Raw genomic sequence first — 21,271 nt, 5'->3', positions numbered from 1 at the left:
ACTATGAAGGGTCTTCAAAACACTCATGGAAAATGTATACTACTAAAACATTATACACAGATCTCAATTTTTTTAAGGATTCTCTTTTTTTTTTTTTTTTTTAATTTGAAAGGCAGAGAGAAGGAGAGAAAGGCAGAAAGAGAAAGAGATCTTCCATCTACTAATCCACTCCCCAGATGGCCACAATGGCCAGGATTGGCCCAAGCTGAAGCCAGGAGCCTGGAACTCTATCCAGGTTTCCATGTGGATGGCAGAGGCCCAACTAACTACCTGGGCCATTTTCTGGTACTTTGCCAGGGGCACTAGCAGGGAGCTTCATTGCAAGTGGAACAGCTGGGACTCAAACCAGCACTCCAATATAGAATGCTAGCATTGCAGGTGGCAGCTTAACCTGCTTGCCACAGTGCTAGATTCAGGTTTCAAATATTTTTGCAACAATATAAATTTATCTTTTCAATCTGCTTTTCCTTTTTATTCAATTTTATTTGAAAGACAGATGGAGAGAGGCAGGAACTCAAGTACTTGAGCCATACTGTGCTGCCTTCCAAGGATGTTCATTAGCAGGAAGCTGGATCAGAAATAGAGAAGCTGGGACTTGAACTGGGCACTCTGTTATGGGACATGGACATCCCAGGCAGTGTCTTGGCTGTTGCTGCAAATGCCCACTCTTTACCTACATTTTTCAGTGAACTTTTTGGAGTATCCTGTATAGGAAATAATACAGCAGTATAGTTCCATATGCCTACATACACATCCTCTGTACTTTTCCCTCTTATTCCCATTTCCAGTATTCTTTATCCTGTATTGGAGACTGGATTACTATCTTGTGTCATTTTTCTTTAGGATAAAGAACTTCAGTTATCACTTTTTGTTGGGACACCTGTTGGCAACAAATTCTTTTAATTTTTGTTTATCTGAAAATTATGGGTTTTTTGGTAATTCTCTATTTAGAACAATTTACAGTCCCTGTCTCCCATCTTATATTCCATTTTTAGAAATAATCCTTGGTGATAGTTTAATGTACTTCTTTTCTGAAATTTGCTATGCAAGCACATATACAATACATATATATACATGCACACCCAGGCACACTTATGCACACATACTTCAGACAAACACACATGGAAATACCCTTCTTGGATGGTTGGAAATAGGACTTGATTCTCCTGGCCTCTCATCTTTCCTCAAACTAAACCATGATCACTTCTATGACTTGGTCTCTTTCATTGTTTCAAGGGACATATGTTTGTTACAAGTAAATAAAGCAAGAGTGATGGAGATTGATTTTTTTAAACACAAGATTTCATAATGGATAATGCCCCTTCCCAACAGAACTTCACCATGTCTGAACAAGTTGTTGTTGACCTTGGTCAGTCAACTAGCTCATTTTATGGAACAAACCCACACTCTTGTTTTCCAGGGCACCGACAGGTTTCAAACACATTTGTTTGATTCCTTAGTAACTGAGTCTGTGCCAAGATAAGCAATGATATTTCACAGTATGAGGAAAGTGAATGGAGGAGCTTAGAGATGAGATCTAGGATCTCACACAGAGTCTAGTTAAGCAAGTGCCTTGGATACAACACTTAATGTCTCTGAAGTTTATAAGAAATGTAAGACAAAAATCTTTAATGACATGTGGCCATAATAATAGCTAAAACCTGTAGAGCACTTACCATGATCTATATAATTTATGCATATGAATTCACTAAACCCCATAATGACTCTAGGCTTTCTCGTGAGTCCCCACCTTACTGATGGACATAGAAATTACTTTGAGCACCTGTGTCTCCCTCACAGACGAAGCAAGGTTCAAACGCTGGCAGGATGGCTTCTGCAGCCTGCCTTTAAAAACTACTTCACCGTAAGGGCTATGGGTAAGGGCTTCTCAGTCATGAGTGTCACTGATTAAGCTCATGCATTTCTAGTATTGAATTATGAACACCTGGGGTCACTCATTTTCCAGCGCTCTCTCAGAGAATAGGGAGCCCAAAGGATTGTCTGTGATTGTGAAGTAGCTTCAGTGATCACATAATCTAGGGTAGCAAATGGTGGACTTTACTGCAGATGTCAACATCTGTGAAAAACCTCTAGGACGCCCAGGTTGCTCCCAGTGGCTCACGGACTCTGAGGGTGGGGAAGGAGGCCTCTGGAGGCCAGATTGTCAACCTCCGCCACAGATAATAACCAGGGTGATATATTAGAGGGGTTAGGTGGATGGATGGCATTTTGGTCATAGGACCGAGAAATGCACAAATCCTGCCTTAAGTTAATCATATGTATCCTGTGGGTTTTCCAAGGGAATTGTATACACAAGGATTATGATGGTCACGTGACAAAAAAGAATTCAGATAACCCCTTGTGATTTTCCTTGGGGCGGTCAGCAGCAATACTGGGTAAAACTGATAAAGTGGGTTAGGAAGCTTCCAGGCCTACTCTGGGCTTCTCCCCAAGTCCCAGTCTTAGTACCCAGGGACCAGGAAGCCCGACCAGGTGTCTGAGGACCCTGTGGGAAGGAAAGAATAGGGGTAGAGTGACTGACAGAACAGAGCAAGAGCAAGACAGCCCATTTCCTTGACTCAGCCAACTGATTGGAAGGTCATCTGATGTACTAATAAAAATGTTCTGTCAATTCTGGAATCCAGTCGTCATGTAATCAGACTAGCAGCTACTCCTTCTGCCTAGAGCATCCCCTTATGGAGTCATAGTACAGTGTTGCTTATGTGTAAAAAGAGAGAAAAAGAGCATTTTAAAGAGGACTACAGGAATATACAAAGTGATTGTGTTTAAATAGTAAGATTTTAGTATTTTTCAAATTTTCTATAGTAAGTACGAATTATTTTTGCAATGGGAAGATATATTCAGTGAAATGAAGTACCTAGAATTTAGTTTTCAATTCCAAAAACAATGTCAAGTGCAGTATCATAGAGTATAAATGATGCATTCTAATTCAGCAATGGGTAAGAGAATCCATGAAGTTTGTAATAGGGGATACTGCATGAAGAAAGTGGCTTTTTAACTGGGCTTTAAAACTAGGAATGATGGAAACTCTATCATTTTTACCATGCTATATTAGCCTATTTGTTGTAGTTTGATAGTTTATGTGATATTGAATGTAACTTTTGTTTCTTAACTCAATGGTCAAAGACTGTTGTCTAAATCTCTCCATCACTCTGAATTCATTTACTAACTAGGAAATCACTGGGCTGCATCAATTAACCCTTGCTAGCCAGCTGCATCAACATAGCCTAGACTTGTGCCCATGTCAGGAGAAGAGCTCTGAATAACTTAGGTCAAAGAACTGAATTAATGGCAGATTTTTTTGGTCCATCTAGCTCCTCCCCAGAGAACATCTGAGGAACTTCGTACAGAGGCAGATTTGAATTCACTGGATAAGGATGCTGATCGGACTAAATTTGGAGTCAAGGTAAAGATCACTTTTCTATTACTGAAAGAAATCTCTGACATGAGGGAGGATTGCCTTCCTAATTATCAATGTCAACAAACCATGTTCCCCTACTATATCCCTCATCAGTTCCAGAAGATGTGCCCGTAAAGGCACGTGGCACAAACTGTTGCTCATAAGAGTTGAGCTGAGTAGGATGCTTTTTTTTTTCTTCTTTCTTAACTGAAACTAGAAATAAAGACTGTTTGGTCATCTATATAATTGTTTTATTACAATTCCTGGTACAGACAGTTCTATAGAGGGGGGAAGGAAATTCGTTCATTCCTATAACCTGATTTTGCATTTAAAATCAGTGGAGTGTGATAAAACTGTATAGGGCTGTATAAACATACACATACTATGCAAGTGCATGAGTAACTGTGAACTCTGAATCAGCTCTGTGGATTACGCAATGGTAATTTCTTAGTCTTGATATTATACTATAGCTGTATAAGATGTTAACATTGGACAAGGTTGGAGAAAACGAACAAGGAACTTCCTTGTCTATTTCTTTGCAACTTCATGCATTTATTTTACAATGAAAGTTAAAGTTCAAAAATGTAAGCTTTGGAATCAGAAAGACCTGAGTTTAAAAAGCATGACTGCTGTAAATTTCAGTTTCTCATCTGTCAAATAAGAATAATAGCAGCTACCATTTTAGTATTTTTTTTTTTGTTCTAGTACTATTGGTTGAACTCTGTAATTAACACACAATTATTCTTAGGTGTTTAAATTTTAACTGAAAAGTGATCCCTGTTAAATGTAAGAGTGGGAATAAGAGAGGGAGGAGATGTACAATTTGGGACATGCTCAATCGGACTTGCCCCAAATGGTGGAGTTAGAAATGTGCCAGGGTATTCCAATACAATCCCATCAAGGTGGCATGTACCAATGCCATCTCACTAGTCCAAGTGACCAACTTCATTTCACAATTGATCATACTGATAGGTCTAAGAGTCAAAGGGATCACACAAACAAGACTAGTGTCTGCTAATACTAACTGATAGAATCAAAAAGGGAGAGACAATCCATCATGGGAAGCGGGAGACACAGCAGACTCATAGAATGGCAGATGTCCTAAATAGCACTCTGGCCTCAGAATCAGCCCTTAAGACATTCGGATCTGGCTGAAGAGCGCATGAGAGTATTTTAGGCGTGGAAAGCCAAGACACTTTGGGGGAAAAAAAAAAGACCTAAATGAAAGGCAGAATGGCAGAGAGAGAGAGAGAGAAAGAGATCTTCCATCTGCTGGTTCACTCCCCAAATAGCCACAACAGCTGAAGCCAGGAGTCATAAATTCCATCTGGGTCTCCCACATGGTTGGCAGAGGAACAAGCACTTGGGCTGTCACCTGCTGCCTCCCCAGGCACATTAGCAGGCAGCTGGATGAGAAGTAGAGTCACTAGGCACTCTGGAATGGGATGCCAGCATCTCAAGCAGAGGCATAACTTGCTGTGCCACAATGCCAGCCCATACCATGTCTTCTTGAGTAAGGAAACAGTTTGAAATCTCACACTATCTTGAGCAGCCATTTAAAAAAGAAAAGAGTAGTATTTTGAAATGCAGGAGCATAATGAGTCATCATTCGACTTGACACTCATAAAGTCCAGGAATCACAAAAGGACAGTAACAGAGTTCGACTGTTGTCACCTTCAAAGTGACTGTCACGTTCTATTCCCCACCCAGCTTTCTGAGAAGACATCATCTCCGAAGGTGAGGACTCTGTCTTGTGCACTAAAGCTCAGATCTGGTCCCTGAACTCGTGTGCCTCCTGTTAACTATGATGTAACCTGAAGCCACTTCATGTCTCTGTGACACACTTGGCCCATCTTCAGGCAACAGCATATTTCTGACCTGCACGTTTTAGAAAGATTCCAGGAGAGTTTGAAGCACTCGAGGATTTATGTGACTCTAAACTAGAGTTAGTTATTTCAATAAATGTGACAACAAATATAAAATTCTGTTGTTTGTTGTAAAAGAGAGAGAGCCAATAATGCAGGAGTAGGGGTGGGAATAGAATCAGGGGCCTATTGTCATGGAAACTGTTGAGTAGAATCCAAGAGGCTGTGACCAGGCGGTTGGTTTCTTTCTCCTTCTGCTGGGCCGTTGTTTCATTCAGACTCTGAGCCTTCCTGCTAACATGCTCTCTCCCTCTGTGTTTAGGCAGATCACCAAGAATGTGGGTACTGAGGAGGTGCGTGTTAAAATAGTCTTTCTAGGCTTCCTTTGTTTTTTTTTTTTTTTTCCTTTCCTGTTCTGTGTGTATATTTAATGAAGGGCTTCTCCCACACAGCACATATTTGTACAGTCAAGGTGGAGGAGGAAGCCAGGTAGAAGTAGAGACTGGTCAAACTTTTGCTTCTTTAGACCAAGGCTATGAGAAGAAATGTAGGCAGAATTCACAGAGTCGTGAACGTCATGGGTAGGAAGAAAGTGGATTTCACAAACTCCTCAAATCCTAGACTTAGAAAGAAATTAATTTAGAACCAGTAAATGCAATTAGTATCTCAGCAGTTGGTTAGTATAACCAGGGAAATCATTATTCTAAAATAGATAAGAAAACTAGGAAGAGAAAGGTAGATTGAAGGCAAAGTTTTAAATTTATGTTTGCAGAGGACCAGGTTGTTGACTAACATAAAGAAGGATCTTTGCTGCTTGTTTTGTGGCCACTGCCCAGGACTTATGACCAGGCTGGTTAGAGGATGTCTCTGGCCAGTGCCGTGGCTCACTTGGCTAATCCTCCGCCTGTGGCACCAGCACCCCAGATTCTAGTCCCAGTTAGGGCGCTGGGTACTAGTCCTGGTTGCGCCTCTTCCAGTCCAGCTCTCTGCTGTGGCCTGAGAGGGCAGCGGAGGATGGCCCAAGTGCGTGGGCCCCTGCACCCACATGGGAAACTGAAAGTACCCGGCTCCTGGCTTCAGATCGTGGCCATTAGGGGAGTGAACCAGCGGAAGGAAGACCTTTCTCTCTGTCTCTCTCTCTCACTGTCTGTAACTCTCTCTCTGTCTCTCTCTCTCTCTACTGTCTAACTCTGCCTGGCAAAAAAAAAAAAAAAAAAAAAAAAGAGGATGTCTCTGACTGAGAGTGACAGTTCTGACATCCTTTTGGCCTTATGCCTGGAGCCCAAAGATGAAATGAAGTCACAGCCAGTGTGATAAAATGAATCACGGCGTTGTGATAAATGCCACCCTTTGCCCTCAAGAGTAAAAACTCAGAGAAGAGGCAGCCAACAACAGCTGTCAGAGTCACCGACACTTCTTGTATCTAAAATCACGGCTTGGTGTGATCATCATCAGAGAAATCATTGCTAAAAAGGGGCGATCCCTCTTCTCTGGAGGGTATTCCTTGCTGCGCCAGCTCTAGGAACTTGACAGCTAAACTCAACGGGGCAGTAGACTGTCCCCAGGGCCTTCTGGTAATGGAGCTGCCCTGTGCTCAGCCTGCTGTCTGGGAAAGCCCGGCAATGGGAGAGCTACACAGTGGTTTGTTGGCAGGGGCCGTGAGGCTATTTCCTGTTCCTCACGTCACCAGCTGGAAGCTGAGAGCGTGACTCACAGGAGCTGCTTGCCCGGGCTGCTCACATCACAGTTCCTTTGGAAGGGAAGTCTGATGAGAATTTCCTTTTCCCAAATGTGACCCACAGGTAACACAGGAAGAGCTAACAGCGCTGCTCTGCATCGATTAAAGTCATTTAAAGTGGCAGAAGCCTTTTCAGCTTCTGAGCAAACAAAATCCCCAATAAAAACTTTTTATAAAAAAAAAAGCAAGGGCTGGAGGGGACCTGGAGAGGTGAGGGGAGTGTTGTGCCATGTGCTGGATGAGTCTGATCCGGCCTCCGGTCCTCCGTGCCTTGTGAAGCTGGTGCTTCCTCTGCTTTACCAGCAGTGCCGGGGAGACCCAGAGAAGCTGAGTCTGCCCAGGAGTCATACAGTTAACAAATGCTGGAGCCAGAATTGGAAACTCACAGATGGCTATTCCAGCAGTTTACGTCTCTGCCTGTCTAGCTATCTAGTTAATCTGCTTACTTGATCTCTACCCCCTAAATGTCCTCCTCTGCAAAATGGGGATAGATAGTAACAGTTTCCCAATAAAATGAGAGAGATGTGGGAGCACCCAGCAAGATACCATGCACGATACTACTACAGTTTTAATGATTTGTAGCTATTTTAAGATTTACTCTAAAGAGAGAAGTTGAACGCCTTTTCATTTGATTATTGTGGATAGCTCTTGCCTATTTTCCTGTTGAACTATGGTCATTTTAACTTTTTCTTTGTTGAACTTGTTATTTAGTATAGCTATTAAGCCTCTGACTGTACTGTACATTTGAAATGGTATCTTAAAAAATAAATAAAACAGTTAGTTGAAAACATTTTTACAAATGCCTTCCACGTAGCTGGTCAGTGAATTTGAGCTCCTCAGTGGATCCTATGTTTATGGGCAGAATGTCCTATGTAAAAGATGGGAAGAAGTCAAAGGAAGGTCAGTTTCAGGACTTCCGTGGAATTCCCCTGATAGCCAACGTGTACCTTTTTGCCAAATGATAACAGATCAGGGGCCAAATTCAATTCCTTTTCTTCTCATTGCTTTGAATCTGCAAAGTTTTCATTTATGTTTCCTGTTTCTCAGCCAAAGAACTATATGAAATATATGGAATACATTTCCTTTATCAAAGCCTATCTTTGACGCTATTTGAAGTCTGTTCAGTGTCAGGGTGAGTAGGAAAGTCAGGGACTTTACTAGATTCTTGGGGCCCAAACCAAGCTCTCTGAAGACTTTCTAGAATAAAGGTTCTCAAAGTTTCCTATGTGCTGCCATCCTGAGAAATTTATTAGATAACGTAGATTTCTAGGCTCCATCCTGACAAATTCCATTTAAGGAGGTTGGGGTGGGGTACAGGAATCTGAATTTGTAACTTGCATATTTGGTGACAAGAATGTGGGTGGTACAAAGGACACTCTTGGTTACAGTGTCCCAGAGGCTACATTCATAAGCCAGGAGGACTTAGGATAAAGGAGAACTCATTAAGTTAGACCTGGATCTTTTAGGTTAATAGAAAAAGTAAAAGTTAGGAGAGTGAGGTGGTGTTTCTGTTAAGCTGCAAGAATGAATTTTTGCTGAGGGAGCTGAATAAGAAAAAAGGGAATAGCATTAAGATCATTGTTGGGGCCGGCGCCGCGGCTCACTAGGCTAATCCTCTGCCTGCGGCGCCAGCACCCCGGGTTCTAGTCCCAGTCGGGGCGCCGGATTCTGTTCCAGTTGCTCCTCTTCCAGGCCAGCTCTCTGCTGTGGCCCGGGAGTGCATTGGGGGATGGCCCAAGTGCTTGGGCCCTGCCCCTGCATGGGAGACCAGGAGAAGCACCTGGCTCCTGGCTTCGGATCAGCGCAGCGTGCCAGCCGTGGCGGCCATTGGAGGGTGAACCAACGGCAAAGGAAGACCTTTCTCTCTGTCTCTCTCTCTCACTGTCCACTCTGCCTGTCAAAAAAAAAATCATTGTTGGCCTTGATATTTGACTGAAATATTTTATGGGTCCCATTTGGCTGGGGGATACACACACACACACACACACAACACATACTACACACATTTGATGCTGGTTGGTTGGTTACTTTTATATATTTGTTTAGAATTTGGTAACTTTTGTACTTTATTTTTATTTTATTTGAAGTGGAGAGAGAGAGAGATCTTCCATGTGCTAGTTCACTCTCCAAATATCTACAATAGCCAGGACTGGGCCAGCTAAAGCCAGGAGCTAGAAACTCTAAGCAGGTCTCCCATGTGGGTGTCAGGGACCCGAGTTCTTCTTCTTCTTTTTTTTTTAGATTTATTTATTTATTTGAAAGTCAGAGTTACACACAGAGAGAAGGAGAGGCAGAGAGAGATAGAGAGAAAGAGAGAGAGGTCTCCTCAACTGATTCACTCCTCAGTTGGCTGCATTGGCTGGAGCTGCACCAATTTGAAGCTTCTTCCAGTTCTCCATGTGGGTACAGGGGCCCAAGGACTTGGGCCATCTTCTACTGCTTTCCCAGGCCATAGCAGAGAGCTGGATTGGAAGTGGAGCAGCCAGGACTCAAACTGGCACCCACATGGGATGCTGGTGCTGCAGACGACAGCTTTACCTGCTATGCCACTGCGCCGGCCCCAGGACCCAAGTTCTTGAGCTGCCTCCTAGGAGTAGGCTAGGACTCTAAATCAGGCACTCCCATATGGGACATAGGCATGCCAAGCAATGTCTTAAACTGCACCAAGCACTTGCCACTCAATTTAAGATATACTAAAGCAATTGCTATGGGCTCACAAGAAAGCAATTCTATCATTGGGTCTAAATTCAGGAAACTGACAGGTTTAATAAGGGAAACAATAATTATTCCCAATAATTTATAACAGAAAGCAGAATGGCACACTTATAGTGAAAGAGCATAATGTGTTAGAGGGTTGAAGGAACCAGTTCATAATAAGGCTACTGGAGATGGTTTTCAGATGGGGTGGCATTTGAACTCACCTTTCAAGAATAAATACAGGGGCCAGCGCTGTGGTGCAGTGGGTTAAAGCCCCAGTCTGCAGCGCTGGCATTCCATATAGGCGTCATTTCAATTCCCAGCTGCTCCTCTTCTGATCCAGCTCTCTTCTATGGCCTGGGGAAGCAGTAGAAGATGGCCCAATTCCTTGGAGCCCTGCACCCGTGTGGGAGACCTGGAAGAAACTCCTGGCTCTGGCTTCAGACCAGCTCAGCTCTGGCTGTTGTGGTCATTTGGGGAGTGAACCAGTGGATGGAAGACCTCTCTCTCTGGCTCTGCCTCTCTCTGTAACTCTGTCTTTCAAATAAATAAAATAATTCTAAAATAAATAAATGAATAAATAAATACAGCATTGAAAGGTGGGTAAGACAGAGAAAGACATTCCAGAATGGGACAAGTATTGAGTCTGAGAAGTCTGAAGGGGCACAGGCTACTCTAGAACAGTTCAAGAATGCCGGGAAGGTAGAACAGAGACGGGTTACTTGAAGCTTGGCTTGAAGATTGTTGGCAGGAAGAAAGGGCACCTGTGTGTTGAGATGACTGCGCTGTGGGGCCGTTGCTGTGGTGTAGCAGGTGAAGTCACTTCCTGCAGTGCCAGCATCCCATATGGGCACCGGTTCGAGTCCTGGCTGCTCCTCTCCCAATCTAGCTCTTTGCTATGGCCTGGGAAAGCAGTGGAAGATGGCCCAAGTGCTTGGGCCCCTGCACCCACTTGGGAGGCCCGGAGGAGGCTCCTGGCTCTGGATTGGCGCAGCTTTGGCTGTTTCGGCCATCTGGAGAGTGAACCAGTGGAGGGAGGGTCTCTCTCTCTCTTTCTCTCTCTCTCTCTCTCCCCTCCTCTCTCTCTCTCTTTCTGCCTCTGCCTCTCAAATAAAATAAATAAATAAATAAAAGTATATGTAATACAAAATTTTAAATGTTAAAAGAAAAGATGACTGTGCTGGCCAGGGAAGAGCTGACTAGAGGAAGGCAGGCAGGCTGACCCACGGGCGGCGGTTGTCACCAACTAGGCGAAGCTTCCGTGGTGAGAGCCTTCTAGAGGCAGTTGCAAAAAGGGAGACGGGCAGAAGTCATACCCTATGACCCAAATATTCTCCTCAGTGCCCAGAACACATTACACTCTCAGAGAAAGTTCGGTGAGTGAAGGAGTAAATGAAGGCAGAGAAGTTCAGGGGAAAGATTTAATAGGGAGGGAAAGGAAGATATGGACGACACATTCGGGGTTAGCATCTTAGATTCCTCATGGGATCAATTTGTTGGCCCAGAAAAAAACAGGCAGGAGGAGCAGGCAGAAGGAAGGACTCCTGGAGGCCGAGTCCCGCCTTGTGAGCCGTCCAGCAACCTATACCCTCTTACGAGTGGGACTGGTGTTGTGCAAGAGGATGCAACAGTCCCCACACCCGTGATAGGAGATGAGTCAACCCATCAGTCTCACAGCTACATGGAAATTCGTGAACCTGCTTAGGGACTGAGTTTACCACTACAAAGACTAGCTTAGTAAAGCACTTTTTTGATTTGTAATTTCATTGACGAGTTAATATTTACAGATAAGTTAACAATTAGATTCATGAGTTGAGGTTAAAATCACATGAAAACAAAAAGCCTGAGAACATTTAAGATGCATGGGTAACTTCCTTTCAATGTCTCTGGCACATTTCTTTACAGTTTCTTGGTTTGGTAATGAGAAAAATATTCATTACTTTCTGATATTTTAAACAGAATTATAGAGTTGCAACTCATTTGTAAGCAATGTTTGCAGTCAGTTTTTTAAGAAAACATTTTACCATAAATGAAATATTAGAAGTGTTGCGTATTAGTTCAGCCTATAAAAGTCCATTTAACCATCACAAAGTTGAAGTAATTACTAACAATACTTGCTGGGAATTCAAGATCTAAGATAAAAGGCACCATGGGACAATTTTGAAATAGGCAAAATTTGCCTTTAGGACCCATTCCCATATCTTCTGGAGTCATTTTGGATGTCCACAAGGCCTCAGCCCATTTACGCCTGTTCCTCAGGCCTGCCCTTGCCTTTCGTGGGGCTTCAGCCTTTAAAATGTCCTCCGCCTTCCTCTCTCCTCTCTGTCCTGGAACGCCCTCCCCGCAGTGGGTCTGGATCAGAGGCCAGAGACCGGCTCAGGCACAGCAAACGTGGAGGGCAGGCAGCCGACTGCCCACAAGTGGAAAGGAACCTCTCAGCAGTGGCTTACACGGGCAGCGACAGTGAAGGGCAGGGGGTGAAGCAACTGGGAAGGGCCAGTGTGATGGAGCCAAGCAGGCAATCCTGCTGCAAGGAATCCGCTCGGGACAGGCTCCAGGTGGGGCCTGCTTCTGCAAAGTCCTTCCTCTTCTCCATGTCAGAACCCGCTGAGTCTGAAAAAAAGAGGGTCTCCTCTTTCCGCAGCAGCCAAGAGCCCCCTGCGAAGGCTGGAGTTTCCACTCCGGGGTGTGTCTCAGACCACCCTGGCCCCAGGCTGCAGGTGGATACCCTTTGGAGAGATTTCCTCTCCCTTCTGTCCCACTGCCTTCCCCCAACCCCCACTTGGTAGGGAAGTTTCTGGTAATTATTCAGTGATTCTTGCTTGACATAACTCGATGTGGCATTTTTTCATAATTTCCATAATTAATTCACATTGCCAGAAAATGTGAAACTGTCAGTGCTTCAATATCTGTGCACTTTAAATGGAGACGGTGCGACAAACCCTTGATCTCTGCTTTACCTTTCCCCTCTCTGTAAGAAATGTGATACAATAGTTAATAATACTTTCACCTCAAATTACCAGAGACATTGCCTTAAAAGATTTGGAACTGAAATTGCTTTCCACACATTCCTAAAATCAGAAAGGAAAATCACTTAGTTTCAAGGGAAGACTAATTCCGTTCAAAATTTGTTATCCCTCCTTTAAGGAAGAAAAAAAAGAACATTGAAATGATTAACTTAAAATTGGCTATTGATATTTTTTCAAAATACAAGTTTACAAAGATTTGTGTGTTCTTCAGAGAAGTTGAAGTGACTTTTTTTTTTTTTTTTTTTGCAACATCCCTTCAGGCTGGGTACTTATCTGTTTTTTCCAATTTTACCAGCACTATTTCTTCACAACACAGGTAAGCTGCCCAATTAGATTATGTAACTTTGTTGAGAAGCCGTGAGAAGGTCACATTCCAGGTGCTACTGGAGATTCTGCATGTTGGCCCGTGTCCTGTTGAACCCAGAGAGAGGTAGGGCGGCGACAGGGAGTGAGGGCTGTGGCCAGACATAGAACAGTTCCCAGCCTGCCCTTTTCCATTGCCACCTTTCTCCTTCCGGCTATCATGACTGTAAAGTGGGAGGGGCTGGCCAGCCTGACGGGCTTTCCAGGGGGTGGTTTGTGAGTGGGTCCCCTTCTGCAGCACCGCTGGCTGGGACAGCCCCACCCTCCTGTACATGAAATGACTTTTTTTTTGCATAGGTCTTCTTTTTTTTCTTTGTTTTTTTTTTTTATAGAAAGCTTTTATTTAATAAATATAAATTTCATAAGTACAGCTTTTGGATTATAACTGTTCTTCCCCCCATACCCACTCTCCCACTCCCAAACCATCCCACCTCCTACTCCCTCTCCCATCCCATTCTTCATTAAGATTCATTTTTAATTATCTTTATATACAGAAGATCAACTCTATACTAAGTAAAGATTATAAGAGTTTGCACCCACACAGATATACAAAGTATAAAGTACTGTTTTAAGACTTGTTTTACTGTTAATTCTCATAGTTCAACACATTAAGGACAAAGGTTTTACATGGGGAGCAAATGCAGAGACTTCTGTTGTTGATTTAACAATTTACACTCTTATTTATGACGTCAGTGATCACCCGAGGCTCTTGTCATGAGCTACCAAGGGGACAGGATGATTTCACAAGTACTATTTCTCTGGTTTAAAAAGGTATCATGTTATATGGCTCATAAAGAATCAGCAGCCATTGGTAGGTTGGTCTGGGTCAGTTTGCTTGGTCCACTATTGCTTTTAGTTTATTCATTTCTTTGAAAGGCAGTTAAATAGACGATAGATGGATAGAGATCTTTCTCACTGGTCTGTACTCCAAAGCTCTGCAATGGCTAGGGGTGGGCCAAGCCAAGAGCCAGACTCCATGCTGGTCTCTTATGTGGTAGCAGGGTCCTAAGTACTTGAGCCATGATCTGCTGCCTCCAGGGTGTGCATTAGTAGGAAGCTGGGTTGGATGTAGAGGTGGGACTCCATCCCAAGCACTCCAGTGTGGGAGGCAGGTGCCCCAGGCAGCGGCGTGACCCACTGTGCCACAGTGCTATCGCAGGCTCATACAGCCTCTTCCTCCCGGAGCTTTCAGGAAGTGTGATTTCAGTTTTTCCCAGAACTTCTTTGAGTTTCAGCTTTCGTCTCAAAATCAGAAGCCATAGCGCTTGTCTTGATATTATATATTGTAAGCAGAGGGACATTTTCACAGCCAAACCAACCATCTCATCATTTTACACTGAAGAACATAGAGGCACAGGGAGATTAAATTACTTGGTTAACATCTCACAACTAATGAGAAACAGGGCTCCCTGTCATACTTGAGCAGGTAACTATTGCCTGGTATTTATGAGGGTTAGGCAGTGTGCCATTCAGTCCCTGTAGGGTGGATCTTAAAGACGCAACCATAAATGTCACTTGTTGTGCTCTTCTTTGTGCTAAGCATTTTAACACACTGTCTAATCACTACAGCAAGGCTGTGCTGTTGATTTGATTACCCCTATTTTATGGATGAGAGAACTGAGATGTAGGAGGCTTGCCCTAGGCTATTTTTAAATAAAAAAAGTAAGCCAGGAATTAATTCCTACTCTTATATCTAAGATTGTGTTCTTTTCGCTCTATAAGACATTTTCAGATTATGGGTTACAATGGAGACATTGAACTCAATTTGGTGGGTTCACTAGCATTTAAAAATAAAAATAACAGACAAAAAGGGGTAGTGTAATTTGAAACTAGAGAATATCACATCAGCTACAATATGAAGAGTGTTGTGTGTGTGTGTGTGTGTGATGATGATGATGTAAATGTTCTTGTGGGTTGTGGTCAGACCGTGAAAGCCACTGCACTGGGACACACTACTCTGTGCAAAGCTTAACATAACACAGGCTCTCCTTAAGGCAGTTCCCAGACCTGCTGCAGATCCCTCCCTCCCGCTCATCCCCAGCGGTCCTGGTGTCCTGTTCCATCAGGCCTGTTTGGCAGAGGACTTCTACAAGAGCCCACCAGCTTCTTGGCAGCAGGAACCTGGATGGCCACAACTCTGAGCCAGGCATTTTGGCAAGTTTGTGAGGGCTTGACAAAGCCTGTAAATTAGACGTCATCATTTAGCGTAAAATGTGACAAAGTCCAAATCCAGGTCTTGAGTCATTGTTATTCTTCCATCACTAGGTTATTATGAAATAAGACTCTTACAGAGCACCCTGTAAACAACAGATCCCATAGAGCTGGAAGGAGCACAATTCATTTTACAATCAGAAGCAAGCTTTACAATGACAGGAGGTTACTAAAAGTGGGCAGTCTTTATGGAAGCCCAGTGTTACCTTTGGGGATCCAACCATGAGTAAGACCAAAGTTCAAAGTCCAGTATGTAATTCAGATGTATTACCGTGCTGGATGAGGAAATGCGAAAGGATACGATGTGACTGTAACCGTATGCGTTAGTTCCATCTTACAAAGAAAATGTGGAGAAAGAGCTTTGGAAGTGTTGTGAAAATAGCTGGGTTAGTTTGAATTTGAATCCTGGGGCTGGTTCTTACTTTTGTATATTGACTCATGAGTCAGTTATATGAGTATATAATAAAGGGAAGTAACATTTAGTTTCTTATTAGAATGACATCCTGTTTTATTTTATTATTATTATTATTATTATTATTATTTTGATAAGCAGAGAGACAGGGAGAGGTCCCATTCATTGGTTCCCTCCTCAAATGCCTGCAACAGCTGGGCCTGGGCCAGATAGAAGGCAGAGCCAGGAGCTCAGTCTGGGTCTCCCACATCACTGCAGAGACCCGGCCACTGGAGCTTCACCTGCTGCCTCCCAGGGTGTGCATTCGTAGAAAGCTGGAGTTGGGAGCAGTGTCAGGACTCAGACCCGGACAATCCAGTTTGGGAAGCTGGTGTTCCAAGCAGCTTCTTAACCAATAGGCCAAACACCCAACCTGACATCCTATTTTAAAAGGGGAAAAAATGCATAATCTTAGAATGTGAGATGGCCAGTTTATTTTAGAGTTGAGTTGGCAGCACTGGTATCCCAGCCACATCTTTATGAGCTTGCTTTCTGGGAAATGATACCAGATTTGGGAAGACATCTACAAGACACCTACAAGAAAGACTAAATACCCGTGGCGTTCTTGTCCACTGAACATTTTAAAGTTGCTGCCTTTGTGGTCAGCACTGTGGGTAACGCTAAAGCAACAATCCCCTGCGTGTTTTCTGAGTGCAGACAGAGGCCTGTGGTTGTACTGTTAGCAGCTCGCCAACCGCAGACATCACTTAGGCTCTATAAGTCAGGTTTAAATTAATTTTTTAAAATGAGTTATTTTACATGCTCACAAAAGGGAGTATAGATTCAGAAAAGGCCCTCTTGCGAAAGTATTTTTAAGGGAGATTTAATGAGTAAACATAAAGTTTCCTTGCAAATTAAGTTTAAGGGTGAGGGGCTGGCAGTGCTGTAGTATAGCAGGTAAAGTGGCTGCTCCACTTCTGACTCAGCTCCCTGCTAATGAACCTGGGAAAACAGCGGAAGAAGGCCCAAATCCTTGGGCCCCTGCACACACATGGGCGATCCGGAAGAAACTCCTGTTCCTGACTTCGGACTGGCCCAGTTCCGGCCTTTGCAGCCATTTGGGGAGTAAACCAGCATATAGATGATCTCTGTCTCCCCTCCCTCTCTGTAACTCTGCTTTTCAAATAAACAAATAAATCTTTAAAAACAAACAAACAAAAAAAGAAGTTGAAGGATGAACTTTACCTAGATAAAGGAATGACTGAGAAGTCCCCTTGCAAAGAAGATGAGAGTGAGCCTGCTTGGTTGTACACAACCATAATCTGAGGCATAAAGCTTAAATATTTCTAGTGTACCATTAAAAATATTTTTTGAAAAGTTTATACAAATTGTAGGATGCCCATAATGATGAATACTACTCAGCAATAAAAATACTTGACTGCAGATGGAGGCAGCGCTGGGGATGTATCACAAGAGCATTGCGATCAGTGATAGAAGCCAGCAGAAGGCAGCTTACTGTGGGACAGGCATTTGGCCTTGTGGTTAAGATGCTGGTTAGGTGTCCTACTTTGCAGTACCTGGGTTCAACTCCTGGTTTCAGCTGCTGGTTCTGGCTTCCAGCTAGTGCAAGCCCTGGAAGGCAACAGGTTCAAGTCATTGGGCTTCTCCCCTCCATGGGGGAGACCTGGATTGAGTTCCAGGCTCCCAGCTTCAGACCCCTGGCAGTTGTGTTTATCTGGGGGTGAACCAGCAGATGGGGACTCTCTCTTTTTTTTGTTTCTCTGCCTCTCAAATAAATAAACATTTAAAAAAAATTGAGGCTACATATTCCATATACATGGCATCCTGGAAAAAGCAAAACTATAAGGACAGAAGTCAGAGCAGTGGTTGCCGGGAGCTGGGGTGACTGCAAGGAATCTAAGGGAATTGGGAGGGCTAGAAATATTCTATATCTTGATGGTGGCGGTTTTGTGGCTGTACATGTGTGTTAGAACACAACAAAACATACATATAAAAATCTAATTTCATCAAGAGTAACTTACACACCAATAAACCCCACCTGAAAAAGAAAAACTTTGAAATGGGAGTGCTTTTTCAGAATGGACAAGTTACAATCAAGTATTTATTCACTCACTGATTTATATTTTGTTCCTGTGTAAATGACTTACTCTCTCGTCACTTAAGTTTGCCCTGACTGGAGTGCCTGGATTTCATGTCTGCTTCTGACTGCTAACTATAGCTTTTGCTAATAGTGCAGAAGCTGGGGCTGGCATGATGGAGCCTGCAATGCCAGCATCCCATATGAGCTCCGGCTCGAGTCTTGGCTCCTCTGTTTCCAATTCAGCTCCCTGCTAATGTGCCTGGGAAAGCTGCTGAAGATGGCCCAAGTGCTTGGGCTCCTGCCACCCAATCTGGGGAATGAACCTATGGATGGAAGATCAGGTCTCTCTCTCCTTCTCTCTTTCTGTAACTCTGCCTTTCAAATAAATATTTTTTTAAAATGCTGACACTGAGAGGCAGTAGTGTTGGCTCACGTGATTGGGTTCCTGCCACCACGTGGGACAGCTAGATTGCTGGATTATGCTCCTGCTCTTGGCTTTGGCCTCAGGCCTGCCCTAGCCCTTGTGGGCATTTGAGGAGTCAATCACTGTGTGGGAGTTCTGTCTTCTTCTGTTCTGCCTCTCAGGTAAATTTTAAAAAAAAATTAATTTTAATTTAAATTACTTCATAGAAATTAGGCTTCTAAACCTAAAGTAACTAAAATCTTAGGTATTTGGTTCTCTAAAAATACATGATCAATAATAAAAAATTTTACCATGAGTAAAGGACTTGTTGCGCCTTTCCTCTCTTCCCTTTCTCCCTCCTCCCCATTTCCTCATCCTTGGTGCCTAAACAGCCCCTTCTCAACTCCTTGCAACGCGAATGGCAAAGCAGATAAGCTGCACAGGGCAGCTATGAAACACATCAGAGGGAAATTTCCGACCTCAAAGAGCCCCTACTCTTCTGCCAGCTGCCTTTTGCATGCCCCCCCATCACAAGAACAGACCGTCGCCAACCTCTTTGCTTCCAATAAAGCACAATAAAGCAACCTGTCTCTGTTGAGGTCGGTCTCTGACTCCTTTTTCCTTCTCTCCTTTCTGGGGGTACGAGCCCCGAGCTATTCCAGACCTAACAATGAGGGATAATAATCCATAAGGATTATTGTTTCTGTTTTTTAGAGATGAGTCTATACACAACACACACACACACAGACATGCACAGTGGTGACAGGTTTTCATCAATATTCACTGTAATTTTGCTAAAGCATTAATATGATTAGTACTGTTTGAATGGTTCTAGTGGCAAAGGTGGGAAAAACCAGAATTTTTGTAAAAAGGTGATTCATTGAGAAACCTAAATGGCAAACACAGGTTAAAAAACTTATGATCTTCACTTCAAAAAAAAAAAAAAATCTTCTAAGACACACTAAGAATTCATCCCTTTATTAACTTAAAACTCTCAGCACATTATCACCTTCTAGGCCGTTTATATCACATGTATGCGAATCTATACGAAGTGTTTTCTAGAAATTAAATAGGCACAGCTCTTTTTAGAGAAACACCAGGCACTTAATTCTCAAAAAAGCAAGACTCCTACTCAATTTGATCTCAGGAAAATACAGTTTTAACAATGAAGTGAATTTGCAAAATGTATGGATAGCGAGGAGGATATCATGAAATTTTTAACTAGAAAGAAGTGGATAATTAGCCAGCATCTGAATGTTTCCTACCTTGCAGGCACTAGACAAAGTATCTACACACTTTCTCATTTAATCCTCACCAGGGGCCAGGGCGGGTAGATAGTGCCTCCTTCTTCTAGGTGAAAAATAGAGGCAGAGAGTGAGCTTGCCCCAGATCGCACAGCTGGAAAATGGGAGAACTTCCAAGCACCAGCTGGCTTTGGACCCTCTCTGGTGACCACCCCTACCCACCACCTGGAGAACCAGCTGCTCAAGGAAGTGGGGGAATGGGCGGAGCTTGGGGTCAGCAGTCTGGGGAAGCCAGCACCGGGCTTACCTCATCTCTAGCTCTTTGTGGCCCAGGGCGAGTCACAACTTCTTCAGACCTTGATTTTACATCCAAAAAAGGAGATGTTGAGACCGGTGATCTCTTTTCTGCCCCTTCTAGCTCAAACCCTGAGTCTTTTTTAATGAATCAGTGAGAGGAGCAGGCAGATGTGAATAGCTCTTCGTGACTAAGGAAGGAGACCTGCTCTGCAGAAGGTTTTTGACATCCCCAGAGGAAGCCTAGGTGGTGAACTCTAACAGACACAGAATGGCAGGGGAGAGCCCCAGAAAGCAAGTCCAGAACGAGAAACCTGCATATGTTGTTTATCCAGACAATCAGAATCAAAACCAAACTCAGAGGAACTGGGGGAAAGGAAAACACAGAGATGAAGAGGCCACCAAAGTATCAATCCTCACCTCAATTTCTTTCACTTCAGAATGAAGAAGTACTTGAATGTCACCATGCTGGGGAGGACCCTGGGCGGGCACAGCTGGACACTGGACAGGGCCTTCCTCCCAGCAGGTAAGGCTGCGGACCCAATGGGGGTGGTGGGCAGAGGGCAGGGCAGCCTGTCCTAAACCTCCTCACTGACGGTTCCCAGGTAAAAATCACAGTCTTTTTCTATAAACTTCATTTATGTACCCAAGAACAAAACTCATGAATCTCACAAAAGCAGGTAAGCAAAAGAACTGAAAATGACATCTTATAAACCAAAGCACAGGCCCAGTGCTTCCAAAACTGGATTACCAGGAGACTACAGGTAAAGTCATATTGATTATTACTTTAATTATTGGTTTAAACACATTGAAAGGCTTTCTGTTCCCCAAAGACACAACTTAGGCAAATGTAATGCTAATTTTACCTACAGGAAGGTGTTTGCATACATGTGGTTGTTGTGCAGCTCACAAAGCCTAGGTTAGGGAGGGAACGCCCAAGAGAGGAAAACCCAGAGATTTAAAAAACACTTTACACGCAGAACCCCATCATAACCCCTATGCCAGCAAGCCACATGATTTATTATATCTACACCATCTGTCTTGTAGGTTGCTTTTATCCCCATAGTCTGGCTCTTCCCAGGCTTCCAAATACTTGCAGAATGAATGAACAAACATCTTAAGGACTTGCCCTTGATTAAAGCTAATTATTAGACTAGTAATTTTCTTTTACTTTAAGGAAGTACAGGGTCTCACTGACTAACATCTACACTGCAGTTCTGTGAATGGCCCAGTATCTGAAAGTGAGAGTTTAGTGATGTCGGCTCTGAAAAGCACAAATTGGCAGTGATGTGGTTTGTTTTTTTCCTTAAATGGTAGTTTATCTTCTGGGCCTTTTCTGTTACTAAAACCGAGAATAAACAGTAGGTAGTACAATAATGTATGTGATGAAATACAGATTTGGAGAGGGTAGGAGATGCTTAAGGAGAAGGCAGGGTTGGATTTGGGAGATTTCATCAGGTATAGGAGAAACAAACAAGGGAAACCGACTTAAGCCAGGTACACTCAGGAGCGAC

The 21,271-nt window shown here is 43.4% G+C and overlaps 1 protein-coding gene across 1 annotated transcript in view; it reads left to right on the top strand.

Moving 5' to 3' along the window:
• The window catches only part of MCF2L2 (MCF.2 cell line derived transforming sequence-like 2), a 256,883-nt gene that overhangs the window by 150,765 nt on the left and 84,847 nt on the right, over window positions 1-21,271 (top strand). Inside the window, exons 14-15 of the mRNA XM_062210313.1 lie at window positions 3,336-3,427; window positions 20,198-20,283. Of these exons, the coding sequence (XP_062066297.1) occupies window positions 3,336-3,427; window positions 20,198-20,283 (178 nt within the window). The remainder of the gene's footprint in view (window positions 1-3,335; window positions 3,428-20,197; window positions 20,284-21,271) is intronic.

Source organism: Lepus europaeus, chromosome 2 (assembly GCF_033115175.1).
Source record: "Lepus europaeus isolate LE1 chromosome 2, mLepTim1.pri, whole genome shotgun sequence".
NCBI lineage: Eukaryota > Metazoa > Chordata > Mammalia > Lagomorpha > Leporidae > Lepus > Lepus europaeus.
The sequence above is the reverse complement of the archived record's forward strand: the minus strand, read 5'-3'. Positions and strand labels throughout refer to the sequence as shown.